Raw genomic sequence first — 14,829 nt, forward strand, 5'->3', positions numbered from 1 at the left:
GAATTTTGGGAAAGAGACTTCAGATATGGTGTTAGGGGACCACTAAAGTCTATATGAAAGCATCCAAAGAGCATGGGACTTATAACTGGAACTGAAAACTCACAGAAATAAGACATGCAGCTTCCAATAGCTTTGGATTGAAGCTCTTAATTGAAGCCATACAAAGAGATGTTCAACAGATGTTTTTTTTAGTATGCACACAGAATATGATCTAAAACTCTTATATACTTTACTCTCACACACACGGCTATAAATCCATGCTCCTGTCAGACATGTTCCTATCTAGATTTTTGTTTATTAAAAGGGATATGCTCCGCACTGATCTTGAAGGAAGATGTAATTCCTCCCCACTAATAGTCCTCCGAGTATCTCACAACGTTCATCTGCAAAGGGATTTATTTTATCTTTTACAACTCAGCCAGACTCCCAATGTAAGAAAAAAAGCAAAAAAACAAAAAACTGTTATGTCATCACACATCAAGTAAAAAAAAAAGTGTAGCTGTAGCTGTGACATCATAATTCTTTTGTATAACTTATTGCTTTAAGATTTGTGAGACAAGAGCTGTGATGTCCTGAAATCCCTCAGGATCTTAAGGCTTTGTGTTTCTGATTGGGACATTTATTAAATTTATAACATTTTCAGCTCTCTTGTTATGGAACAGATTTATTATGTCTTCTCTGTCTTTGACCTGCTGTTTTTTACTACTAAGTGTTGCTATAACTGTAAGAAATGATGTAAGATGTTTGGCTGATCAGAATGTGGATTTCCACCCTCAACTGATGCATCCTACCAAATGAAATACTTGGTCAAATGACAAGGCTTTCCCATTGTCCCTATTTTTATGCTAGTATTTTCAATTGCCACCAGAAAACACCAGAGAATGCAACAGCTAACAATGCTCTCCACTGGGGGATGGCGTCTCCATGCCAACCACAAGCATCGTGTTAGTGCTGCCATGACTACAGTTACGTTGGCAGACACCCATAATCTTACTGACAGTTAAAGCTTCATTCCTGTCTGGAGAAGGAAAAGATTAGGACACTGATGGGTTAAATACGCCCGTTCAACTTCACACTTGTAGCAGACAAAGAAGATTAAGTTCTAGTTTTGGATTACTTCAACTGTTCAGCTGTACTGGAGAAGAATAGACAGAAAAACCATTTATCTGTAAGCTATCTGGTGAACGTGATGCCAAAGAAGGAACTGATCCAAATGTGAACAAATACAGATGCCTTCAATGACTTCTATTTTCCATTTATTCATAACAATGCAAGTACTTGGAGAGTCAACCATCAAAACTACTTTTCTTATTAAGGGTTGACGGGGACTGAAGCCTATCCCAGCATGCATTGCGCAAGAGGACAGTTTGCCAGTCTATCACAATGCTAAACCAAATAGAGAAACACATTCACATCTTCGCGTTTTCCAATTAGCCCACCCTGCATTTCTTGCAAACTCCACATACAAAGCCTCTAGCTGTGAGGCAATGCTAACCACTATGGCAGCCTGAGCAGGCTGAAAATAACTGCGTTTCAGCAGCATTCATTAATTTTTGGGTGGAACAAGCAGAAAACATTTCTGACATGTATCAATTCACACATCCAGCAGACACAAAGCAGCATTAGCATGCATTTGGTGTTTTTGTTTTGTCTCTATTGTGGCCTCCATCAACTTCTTGATAAAATATATTTCTCTAGCTGTTAAATGCTCCGGTGCTTTCACCAGATAGTTGCTAACTTTGTCTGTTCACCATTTGGTGCTGGGCAGGTATAGAGCAAAGTGGGTTTATCACATCTTTTTTGTTTTACTGAAAAAGCTGCCTGCTTGACCCGGAAACAGGGAAAATGAGAGCAGCGAGAGCAAAACAGTAAAGTTGCAGGCCAAAACAATGAGCTTAAGGACACTAAAATGCCACGTCGGACCAGAAATGAGCAATAACAGATGCAGTGGTCCCGCTGAAATGAATGAGGAGGATACTCTTTGTCAGCTACAGACTGCCATGCCTGGTGCAAACTTGAGAAGTCAGCTACGAGCACAAGCTATCATTGATACACCTTTGAGAAGCATAGTTTTTATGACACTCTGTTAGAGAGGTGTCCAAATCTGCTGTAACTGTATCATGGTTAGCGGTGGTGGTGCTGTATTAGAAAGCATTGTGCGCTGACAGGTGAAATGTTTTGTCCAATTCCAGTTATTCGTTTACAAGTGGGGCAGAAAATTAAAAAAATAGCTATGGTATTAGTCTTTTCAAGATAAGCTAACTCCTCTCTTATCTCATGCCTTTTTTGGGACACTTTACCACAAAATCTGTGGTTGTTTGAGAGGAGGAGGGAGGCGGCGGTGGTAAAGACCGAGTTTTTGGAGACATCTGTAATCTCCTACGGTGTGAAACAGCAGTGCACTGGGCCAACACAGACAGGAATGCTGAAGCATGTGGATAGGCAGTGTGTGTTTGTGAAGACGAGGCCTAGCCTTTGTCAAGATTTATGAGTAAGCAAAAAGGAGAAGGAAAACATTTGCTCTTCATAGTCACCAGAGACAGCAACTGGGACTTTAGTCAACAAAATTACATACAATCAATGTTCAAAAGGTGCCATAACTGGTGCCTGAAAGCTCCTGAAACCCTAGCGCATGGTTTCACAAATTACGGTTACCTGCTGAGAGTGCGGTATTTTCTTGTGTGTTGTAACCAGTGTATGGAATGTTAATCTGTAACATCTTTGTCAGACAATATAAACACGGCACGAGCTCCTGGTCAGCACAGAAGAAATAAACAAAACTGAAAAGTGTTCAGATAAGACACACAAAAGACCTGCATATGTGCAAGCAGGCACAATCCCAAAAGGAAGTTAAAACGTTAACTTCCTCGCACGTCCCTCTGTTGCAGATCAAGGGCATTCGGCACACACATTTCCTCAGAACTGGCAACAAGATATATTTTTTATTTTATTATACTTTATTAATCCCACAAGGGGAAACTACACTTTTCACTCTGTTGTTATTACACACAGGCCTGAATTACACACACATGCTCAGGACCTACACATGCACTAATGGAGAGATGTCAGAGTGAGGGGGCTGCCCATGGAAAGGCGCCCCGAGGTGGGTTCGGTGCCTTGCTCAAGAGCACCTTGGCAGTGCCCAGGAGGTGAACTGGCACCTCTCCAGCTACCAGTCCACCACCATACTTTTGGTCCGTACGGGGATTTGAACCAGCAATCCTCCGGTTCCCAACCCAAATCCCTATGTACTGAGCTACTACCACCCCTTACTTACATACTTTGCTTTAAACTGATGTGCTGTTGTAATGTGTTGCCATATGGAGGACAACTAACCTTTTGTCCAGATTAAAAGTCTGTCTGGCATGCTGGAGGCGTCCCAGGGGAGCTAGCTCATTCTCAAACTGAATAATGCTCTGCTCTGGTGTGGATCACAGAAGGTTTTATCCCACTATCAGCTGTAGCTGAAGGGAGAAAGACCATACTTTCTATACTTAAGGTTTTTAACAATCAAACTGCCAAATGAATTTGTCAAGATAAAAGGAGAACAGCTCAAATCTGGTGCATTTTCTTTTGAAGAATGCACTGCAGATTACCAAAGGCACATTTGTCATGTTAGCTTTGGTTTAATGCCATTTCTGGCCTTGTACTTCAGGACTTAAAAAAGCAATTATTCCAGTGTGGCCTTTTCTAGCTAACCAGCACTTGAAGTTCAATTTGATCATCATTGTTTTGAGTTCTCCACAATAATGTCATATGTAATTCTAGGGACACAGGCGATGCAGAGCCAACGCCTCAGATATCATTTTACACAACATGTGTTTAGATCGAACTGATGGCCACTCCGTGAGGGCGGGGTTGGTTTCACTCTATTGTGAACCCTTTTGTATTTATTCAATACATTATGCGGTGGTTTTGTCTCAGATAAGGGCCTTGGTTAGCCTGGCTATCACCAGACCAAGACAAGCTCAATAGATTTGAGATTAAGCATTGGTCTGAGGCAGTAGCGCGCCAGGTGGATAAGCCAGTTTGTGATTGGTTCCAGCAAAATTGTGAACTGAAGCAGGAGAATTAAACGTGCAGGTTCCCAGACCGAGCTGCCGGGGGAAATCAAATCGCCGGCCGAGTGGGCGGGGTTTACCCAGTCTAGGCCTTGGTTGTTGCCAGGCACAAAATCTACAGAACACGATATCTGCTTTACTGTCACGACAATGTAACCATACTTCCAAAGAATTCAATATTTATGAACAGATTGATGCAAGACCAGAATTGCTCAGTTCATAATTCTGTACAATAATTCAAAAGAGACAGCACGATACATTTCAAAGGCCAGGATTACAAGAAACGCGTAATTGTAACGGGCAGTGCAGTTGTAGCGGCCAGCGCCTCTCACACTAAAGCCTTAGAGGCCCTTTATTCTACAACAACACAATGTAATTAATCCTATAGATCAAGATTTTCACTTGTATTTAACTGAGGATACAACCAAGGTTTAAAGTAGACTAGATTTACTTTCTCCATTATTAAAACCAGAGCAGCTGCCCAGACATACACTTTTGATATGAGTGGGGGGGCAATAGCTCACTCCGTAGGGAGTTGGGTTGGAAACCGGAGGGCCGCCAAACAAGTCCCTGTATGGACCAAAGTATGGAGTGTGGATTGGTAGCTGGAGAGATGCCACTTCACCTCCTTGGTAATGCCCGGTGCTCTTGAGCAAGGCACTGTACCCCCCTCCCCCCCCCCAAAAAAACCGCTCAGGGCTTTAGTCCAGCACTGGTAGCCCACTCACTCTGACATCTCTCCGTTTGTGCATGAATAGGTCCTGAGCATGTGAGTATCTCACCAGAGGGGGAAAAGATGAAAAGACGTGAAGAGCAGAATGAAACAGTGATTTGTAGAAAGACCAAAAGAGACAAAAAAAAAATGTGTGGACTAAATGCTTAAACAGGACAGAGACAATGGGAGGAAGAGATATATGGAGCACACCCTGACATTTTTCTGACATTACCCAAAATCTTCTCCTCCCTAAGATCCATTTTATCAAGGCCACATGCAGTCCCTGCCCAACACCACATCTCAAAGACAGTTAACATTCCTGCAGTTCACATGCTCACCAGGATCCCAGTTAAAAACTAGCTCCTACAGAACTAAGGGAAGGGGAAAGTCAGGCAGGGGAAGAAGCAATGAGGACATGAAGGAGGAGGAGTGCAGGAGTTCACCGGAAAAAGGTTGAACTCAGTTCTGTGTGTTCGGAGTGTTGCCACAGCTGTATCCGGCTCAGTAGAACACAGGTCACATCCAGGGGAGTTATCTGGGTCTCAAAAACACTGCTACTCAACTGCATCGTGTACAGTTGGGTTTGGTATACCGTTTTACAATTTTTATACTGCTTCCAATACAATACCTGAGTTTCGGGACACCAAACTTTATATACTTTTTAAATATCTTGCTTTGAGGAATAGTTGCATTTTATACAATTTCCCTTTTTTATTTAACAAAATTAATTATCAATTAGGAGCTGGATTTGATTAAAGAATAAATAAACCACCAGCCATTTGTTGCTGTTTTTTCAAAATAACGACCAAATGAATGCCAACTTTTGTAAGTATATAAAAAAGCCTAGAAGAGAGTACAGCTAAGCTGCCAAAACAAAATGTGTCAGTCAATAAGAGCTGGGCGATATGGAAAGAAATCAACATAGATGTTGATATTGTCGAAATATTATAGGGTTGACTATTGGTGCTTTCACAAAATATTAACACAATGAGAGTTTTGATAAATGTATAATAAAACAGCAAGTAAGTCTGTTAAGTTCAGAAAATTACCTCACTTTCCTGTAACACAGCCTCTTAAACCAGAAACAGACACTTGTGTCATATCACAACATTACAATTTCCAAAATTTAAGATATCTAGCCTTATATGTCAAAGTTGAAATAATACAGATGTATTGCCGAGCCATAAAGCCAATGCATGACGCGTACAAAGGTATCTTGACAGAATTAGCCACAAAATAACCAAGGTTATTACATTTACGGTTGTCTTTTCCCCTCAAGATCCTTATATCGATATTAGATGTTGCAAAAAATCACTCTGTAATCAGTGTATTGGCATAAAGCACAGTTTGGCTTGTGTACAACATACAGTATAGCCTACCTGATCATCTTCTTTAAAATAATTATCTTGATCTTTTTATGGCCAAAAAAACAAATGGACGCCAAGTTAGTACCGATCTGATCGTCACACAATACCACAAACTAAATAACCGATCAAGGCAACGGTAGACCAGCAACTCCTGAGAGAACATAGATAACTGCTTAAGTTCCCTGTTAGAAAGGGCAAGGTAAAGCACTAAAATATCCTAGTGTACAACTCAACTGATATTGATTTTTCTCAGGTGGACCTTTTTTAAATATGTTTAGCTGCTGCTCCCGTCCCCTAGCAGTACATTGCTCAGCTTCTGTGCCGGTACTCCAGCCTGCTGCCTCAAACTGGGGGCCTGGGGGCCTGGGGGCCTGCCGACCGCCATTTACTGTAGTTAATACACTGACTATGGATGAGCACCTATTACCACTTCAATTTATCCTCAGAGCAATGTAACTATATGTGACAATGACAAAATCCAGCTAACATTTGCCATTAGCTGACAGACGCTTGACTGTTGAATTGAGCAGCTGGAGCGTGTGTTATTGCTTATGAGCTGAACTGTTCATTTGGAACAGGAAGAACGTGTTATTTCTTCTTTAAAAAGTTAAACAGTGTTGTTTTAAAGGGTCAGTTTGCCATGATTACAGGGAGACATATTTTTCTACTTACGCCTGGTGGTCCATGGCCAAGCACAGATTTATGGGATACCCACCTTTGTCATACCAATACAATGAGGGTGGGTGGAAATTCCAGAGTGGGGCTCCAAGCATTAAAAAAATTAAATTACAGGGCGCCCGGGTAGCTCAGTTGGTGGAGCAGGAGCCCATTTGTGGGGGTTTTACTCCTCGACGCAGAGGGCCCGGGTTCGTCTCCAACCTGCGGCCCTTTGCTGCATGTCGTTCCCCCTCTCTTTCATGTTTTTAGCTGTCCTGTCAAAATAAAGGCCTAAAAATGCCCAAAAAATAATCATTAAGAAAAAAATTTAATTACAGAGCCAGATATCTTAAAACTTTGGAACGTGAGGCCAAAATTATCTATAGGGCCGGACAGCACCACATTGGATAATTCCATTAATTATTTGGGATTTAGGTGAACTGACCCTTTAATATCATTCAGAGGGCTTTGTCTTTCATATTGATTCATGGGTGGATTGATGAAATGTAACTGGCTGAATTGCATCACATATAACATCTGCAATAAATGACTGCCGGCTGTTTGAAGGAAGATAACACGACAGCACAATTCCTCACTCGCTGCAGTTCTTTCCTTCTTCTGTAACTCCAGTCAGCTGATACGGTTATTTGTTTGAGAGCTGACACAGAATGCTGATTTGCCAGCGCTCTCGCTATCTTTGACCAAAATCAAACAAGGGTCACAGGAGAAAACAGCCTGAGTTGTAGTGCAGACCTGAGCAGAACCAATATTTCACTGTGAGGTTTATGAAAAGCAGCCATCCCAAACACATCCGTCATAGAGTATTCAAATCAAGAATGTTACAGTAACAGGAAATGCTTTATGATTCTCAGTTACTGATTAAACACAATTATGCTAATACATGAGAGTACAATAAGTCATTCACTGCTGGTGGGGTAGAACAGTTTTCCACAAATATAAGCAGTGAATATTTGACATCAGCTGCTTAGAGAATCCCTCGCCACAAACAAGCTGAGCCACGTCTCGAAAAGCAATGCCCCAAAGAAACATAACCGGGCTCTATTTTGCCACTTTGATTTGTGAGAAGTATGATTCTTAACGTAGGTTTTAACAACAAAAAGTAGTTGTGATTGGCCCAGAGGGACCTGTATTATATAAAAAGTGTGCTAACTGAACTTTTTCTCACTTCATAAAAATGTTTTTCTTCTGCAAGTGAGAATATGCTTGGAAACAATTCAAGATAAAATGGTAGTCGTTAGCATTAGCATTGATATACAGTTTATCTTGATGCCACAATCAGAAGCAGAATACAATGTATTGCAACCACTGGAAGATGCTCTGTATTCAGTTACATTTTAACCTACGGAACTAACTAAAACCCTGAGGAAGGCCTACGTCACAGAGGTTAAGATAACCTGATCAAATATCACTTATTCATAAGCCACTCCCTGCCCGTGTCACTCAGGTGTCTTTGTCACATCATGGCTGTCGGTTGGAATAAACACTACAACAAAGCTCTTGCCTATTTGTCTCATCAAAGTTTGAACAGAACCCAGAGGAGTCTCAGGTGAACTGTTTACACATAATAGAAACGGTCATTTGGTTCCATCACTAGTTCGGTAAATAGTACAAAATTATTTGTAGTCTCTAATGAGACAACAGCTATCGTAGTCATACTTTGTATAATGCCAGTGATAATAACAACGAAGAGATATATACTCTTAAAAAAGTATGTAACCTCCTTGATACATCCACAGTTTGGATTGCATTTCCTTAAGAGATGTTGACTTCACGCTTGTGGTAAGAATTTGAAATTCCGTGAGTGAAATTACAGTTAGACTTGTTAGCACAGATTGTCAAAGCCAATCATAAGAAAGTATTTGTTAAACTGAGAGAATGCAGGTGTGGGTGTGGGTGTGTGTCTGATTGGCAGTTGACCTCAGATGCTGCAGGCAAATACTCTGACCTGACTCTGAATATTTATCCTATGACACAGAAAACATACGAACGCCATGTTTCCTGTTTGGGTTCAAATTTAGTAGTACCGGTATGTCTGCATGTGTGTGTACGTGATAAGAGAAAGATGCTGGAGGCAAATCCTGACCTAGTCTATATCCTCGACGTACCACTTCTGGGATTGCTCTGGTGCTGCAGGAAATTCCGCCGGATGCATGTATTTTCATCGATGTCCGTTTCCTTCCGCTTTCTTTGTGTTGGAATTCTAAACTCTGGTGGACTTATGAGGACTGTGGTTGACTGCTCCTCAGATCGCTGCAGGGTAAACTCAGACAGCGAGCTACACTATCTGTCCAATCTGGGTTTTCTCTCGCACAACTTTTTTTTTCCCAGCTGTTTCCGTGCACCGCCCATGACAATTGTGATTGGTTTAAAGAAATGCCATTAAACCACAGCATGTTTTTCTCCCACCCCGGAATGCTGCGTGAACCAGCCAGACCCTCCTCTGCTCCGCAGCGTGTGGAAGGTCTGGCAAAGCGAGACTAACCCTGAACTAACTTGTCATCCATAACAAAATAAAAACCACTGATTTAACTTAATCAGGGACCACTGGCTCAGTTTGTTATCTTTAGCAGACACTTTGTTTATTATTCCAAACTATTATTGAAGTTATTGCAACACTTGTAGCTGCTGCTTGTCTCAATACAAAGAAACTACAGCTCTTGTTACAAAGTTGTTATTGGTGGATGTGCCTGGGTATTAACGTTCCATAATAATCTGCTTGACTCCTATGATAAATTAGAATTGCTCTGACACAAAGAGCCCATTATGTGGCCTGATGAAAAAGTTCCCCTTTTGTCATTTCAAATAGGGAACTGACATTGGACATTCAATTAAAATATGAATGAATCTGTTGGAATTAAAATCAGATGGGAGGCTGAGGATACATCCAAACATCTGTGAACATTATGGATGTAATCAATGTAAAATTTTCTTTTTTACTGTGGTCACATTTTTAATTACCCTTTTAATGGGCTTTACATGCATAAGGACATCAGATGATTTTACCTTTCTGTAGATGAATAATGTCGGGGAAGTTGGCGAGCAGGCCTTGATAGAGCGACAGCTTGTCCAGCATATGGAAGAGGTCATACTTAGGTTGCTCTGCAAACATCTCTCCAATGTTCTCATAGGTGCGGCCTGTATGGGAGATTGCTTTGTTGAGGGCCTCTGAGCTGTGGGGAGGGTCCAGCATGAAAGCCTGGCTGATGGACTGGAATGAATTACCTAGCCGCTGGAACTCCTTCCTGAATCCACCCAGGTGCTTACGCACCAGCTCCGAGGCAACATGTGTGAGCTGCATCACACTGTCGTCCATTTTCTTAGCGAAGGCCTTGAAGGTGTCGATCCGCTCCTCTACATCCTGTAGGTCCTGGTGTTCATTAGGGATCTGGAGGGTCAGCATGAAATGGGCACCCACCATCTCGTCCTTCTCCGCCCGTCTCTTGCCCAGTTTCCACTGCTTGTCATCAGCACACATCAGAAAGTGCTCGAAGCCTTCATACTGGGAGAGGACTGGGTGACTGGTCATGTGGTTCATCCACAGTATCAGTCGTCTCTTGCGCTTCTCGATGAAGTCTTCCTCAAATCGCCCCGTGGCCTGCTTCTCAGGCAGGTGAGGCACGGAGATCACAGTGAACTTGTGCAGTAAGCGGTTGTACAGCCAGTCAAAGTGTTTGTAGCGCCTGTAGACGGGACGCCCCGTGTGGCTTGGTGTGACCCTGTATGAAATGTACGTCTTGATGCCTTTGAACTTTGTCTGTTTTGTGGGGTCTTCAATGGAGCAGGAGAAAGGCTGTGGGCTCTCCTTCCACAGGGGCCCCATGGGACCCATCTCGATGGTGTACGACTCCGCTATCTTTGCCATCATGGGCACATCACCCAACACAAACGCTTCCACCCCTGAGCGGACAAAGCTGGAAAATCTGTTCAAGTTCCTGCCCACCATGCTGCCTTTCCTCGAGCTGGAGATGCTGTCCTGTCTCTCCATGTGTGGTTTGGCCCGGTAGTGCACATTGGGGTTGTATGACAGTGGGCTCTGATGGGAATGTCCATTGGCCCCGGGGCTCCGACTGGGGTCAGCATCGTCCACCACTGTCGACCTGTCATCCCAGTCGTCCCAGTCATCATCGTCGTCGTCATAGTAACTCTGCTGCAAATGCAGAGAGGTGTTTGGGGTCGAGGGGAAATAGGAGGAGTCGTTTCCTAAAGATCCTGCTGGGCTTATGGAGCAGTCAGTCACGTTGGAGTTGGAACGACTGCGAATAATTTCCACATAGGACGCAGGGAAGAGACCTTTCTCCCCTCGACTGTTCTCCCCCTTAAACCAGCCGTCCACAGAGTTCTTATCAAAGATAACCAGTTCCTCATTCTCCTGGATGCTGATCTCCTCTTTATTTTCACTTTGAAAAGTGTAGATTGCTTTGGCTTTCACTGACATCTTGATACTCCAGTGAGTCCTAAAGCAAGAACCATCTACATGCACATAGTGCCTAGATTATAGTGATGCTACTGCCTTGATGCATGCTGTGTTGGAAACATCTGACACTAGCTCACTGTAATATTTAAACTCATCTCAAATTACATGGCAGCTGTTGGATCAGGTGTGCAACAGCACAGTAGGACTTACAGAAATGTAATACAAGGCTGTCTGACACTTAGGCTAATAAACAGAAGACGTCAGTTACGTAAAACTATTAGGCCAAAAACAAAGTCTAAAATGTACCTTCTGTGACTGCTAGCATCCTCAGCCCATTGAGGCTATTTCGCTCCATTGTCTTACTGTGTAGCCTGTTCTGCTTAAACGTCGGCCAATAACGTTAGGCTATAAATACTCTATAACACATTAACTTCCACATAACAGATTGACTCTCGTGCTTCTTTCTCATCGCAAACACAACAGCTTCAAAAAAGCAAAACTGGTTTCACCAAAGAGCTCCTCCAAAAGCCCCGACGGTGGTTTTAATCCTCAGAAACTGGACTGCAACCTCGCCTTGTTCACTTTTCGGACACTTTTTTTCCTCATTACGTGGACTCAGAAACGATCCTTCATGGACATATCTTTAAGACAAAGTGTCCTGGCGTGAGGAAAACCAGAGGGATGAGTAATGGTATCGCTGTGCATCGTGAGCCCGCTCGGCGTTCCCTCGGACTGAAACTTGCTGCGTTTTCCCTGTAAACAGGTTCCTGCGCATCTCCGGTCGACCCTTTGAATTCAACCAACAACCACAACAAAAACGAAATCAGCAACTAAAGAATCTCCTTCTACAGAGCATCAACACACATCACGGCTCAGTATTGTTTCTTTGGGTTTATTCCTGTGCGCGCTTCAACAAAGTAACTATTTCCATGACGTTAGGCTTGGACAATTGAAAGCAAGTTCGCCTTTTTTTTTTCACCAGCTCCTTTATAGTCGTTGGAGAGAAGAAACTGGCTCAACACCGCCCCCAACAGGAGAAACACATTATAACCGGCAACACAGAAGACAACATCAGAGAGACACAGATACAAGTTACCATTAGTAGCCTAGTCGTACTAATAGCTCAGTCTGATTAACTAATAACTTGATTTCAACGAAATCAAACTGACTTATTTGGTGAAAGCCACCACTATATTGCCACTATAAAGATATATATATATATATATATATATATATATATATATATATATATAATAATGCCCAAAGAGCGCCACAGGAAGTCATTCTGCCTGTGGCCATCAAACTTTATAACTTCTCCCTCAAGTGTTCTGACACACAGACACTCAGAGAGGTGGAAACTGGACTACATCTGTTTTGTGCAATAACACTGGCTTGTAATGTTGCAATAGTCAACTCTGCACTATTATAATTATTATTATTATTTTATATTACTTTTCACCATTGCAACACCTTATTATGTTATTTATGTAAATACTGTATCATATTCCTTTAACTGTAAATATCACAACTCCTTATATTCTTTATTTCTTTATTTTATTTCTTATATTTCTAATATCTGACACTGTACACAGAGTTTCCCTTCGGGGATCAATAAAGTATTTCTGATTCTGATTCTGATATCAGTTGATATTCTAATCAAATGTTTCTTAACCACTGAAATTCGACTTCATTTTTTGTTTATGTTGCATCAGTAAATATAAAATCCGTTCAAAGTGCTTCACAGGACAATGGAACTAAATGCAGTACCTAAATACAATTTTGTGGTAGGCCTGCTTGTACTTTACTTGAGTATCCCCATGTTACTTTATATACAGGCAAATATTGTATTTTTTACTCCACTAAATTTAGTTTCACTTAATTAGGTTTATTTTTTTTACATACAAATCATATCAGTTTATAATTATGTATGTATGTATGTATGTATGTATGTATGTAGCCCTATGTATGTATGTTTGTATGTATGTATTAGCAATCAACAATAATGAGTTAATAATATTATTGAGTTTTACTTTTAATACTTCAGGTAGCCTACATTTTGTTGATAATAATTATGTACATTAAAGGCAGGACTTTGGGTAGTGTTTATAGTGTGGTATTGCTACTTTGTGTGGTATTGCTTACACACAGTAGAGGAATGTAACTAAGTAGGCTACATTCAATCCACTACTGTAACTAACTAAGATTTTAAGGTATTAGTACTTTACTTAGTATTTCTATTTAGGCTAGGTCACTTTTTATACTTCTACTCCACCACATTTTCTTATACTTCTACTCCACCACACTACTTTTTACTCGACTATATTTATTTGTTAACTTAAGATACCAGTTAGTTTGCAGATTCTGATTTATACTACAAAGTTTAATCAACAAATACAGTATGATGCATTATTATAGTTTACACATTCTATGAGTCCCGGGACTATGTAAGTGGCCACTTTTGCAGCAATACTAAAATGATCCAAATCTAACTTTCTGAAATTAGCTATTCTGCATAAGAATTACTTTTACTTTTGGCACATTAAGTATATTTTGATGCTAATGCTTTTGTAATTTTACTTAAGCAACATTTTAAAAGCAGGACTTTTACTTGTAAAGGGGTATTTTTACACTGTAGTTGCTGCTTTTACTCAACTAAACTATCTGAATGCTTCTTCCACCTATAGATGTAACGAATGCACTAAGTTAAACAATACTGGGTTATATAGAAAGCCCCTATAAGCACCAGGAAGACAGTATTTCTGCAGAAGTGCAAAAGTTTGCTCGGTAACTCCGGGTTAGTGTACTGCATTTAGTCGGCCAACTAATAGTCCCCACTGGTGGGAAAAGATGACAACGTGTTACGTGACGTTTCAGCAGCAGCCTCCCTGAATGTCCAAGGTATATATACATATATGTATAGCTATATAGCTAATGTTATTATCAGTGCTCTTATCTGAGCAAACCTGTCCTGTAGTTACCTTAAGCTAGTGTAGTAGTGTAGCTAGTCGGGAAGTAAAGCAGTAACGTAACACTCTAGAATCAGTGTTGCTAACGAATGCCCCCGGCTAACTGAATGCTAGCAGGTTTAGCACGATGCTAGCTGCTAAGATGACTTAACTGGCTAGATGTAACAGTCTATTATACAAGAGTCCCCGGGCTTTAAAAAAAAATCTCTATCAGCCGTTTAGGAAGACGGTTGTTGTCTGGACGGATTAATATAGTTACATGTGGGAATAGTACAACAATGTGGGTAAAACATTCCGTGAAACAGACATAACGTCACATTTTGTTGTAGTGGTAACGTTAGCTAATGTTGGTTCAGTGTGTAACGGGACATATTGAAACAACTAACCATGTGAAGTCCTCTACTTATTCTATGATGCCTGAACTCCGTTTGAGGTACCACTGGTTGAGTCGATTTATATACATAGGGATATCTAAGTTATATCAATCAATCAATCAATCAATCGATCGATCAAACAAACAAACAGTTTATCAGGTTAATATGTTTATATGTAACAGTCATAGTTAATATTTAATCATGATCTACTGCACTGTTCAAATCACCATTGCACACAGTCTACCATAGTATCT

The 14,829-nt window shown here is 41.1% G+C and overlaps 2 protein-coding genes across 3 annotated transcripts in view; one reads left to right on the forward strand and one right to left on the reverse strand.

Moving 5' to 3' along the window:
• snx33 (sorting nexin 33) overlaps positions 1–12,223 on the reverse strand; it is a 21,794-nt gene extending 9,571 nt beyond the window's left edge. The window contains exon 1 of the mRNA XM_032524262.1: positions 9,825–12,223. Within this exon, the coding sequence (XP_032380153.1) occupies positions 9,825–11,256 (1,432 nt within the window). The 5' untranslated portion in view covers positions 11,257–12,223. The remainder of the gene's footprint in view (positions 1–9,824) is intronic.
• Positions 12,224–13,989: 1,766 nt separating this feature from the next.
• Positions 13,990–14,829, forward strand: part of snupn (snurportin 1) — a 10,857-nt gene continuing 10,017 nt past the window's right edge. The window contains exon 1 of one of the 2 annotated variants that reach the window (XM_032524263.1): positions 13,990–14,133. The gene's annotated coding sequence lies outside the window, so the exon portion shown is untranslated. Of the gene's footprint in view, positions 14,150–14,829 lie in introns of both variants that reach the window. The other variant, XM_032524264.1, reaches the window with a different exon arrangement.

Source organism: Etheostoma spectabile, chromosome 8 (assembly GCF_008692095.1).
Source record: "Etheostoma spectabile isolate EspeVRDwgs_2016 chromosome 8, UIUC_Espe_1.0, whole genome shotgun sequence".
Classification (NCBI taxonomy): domain Eukaryota; kingdom Metazoa; phylum Chordata; class Actinopteri; order Perciformes; family Percidae; genus Etheostoma; species Etheostoma spectabile.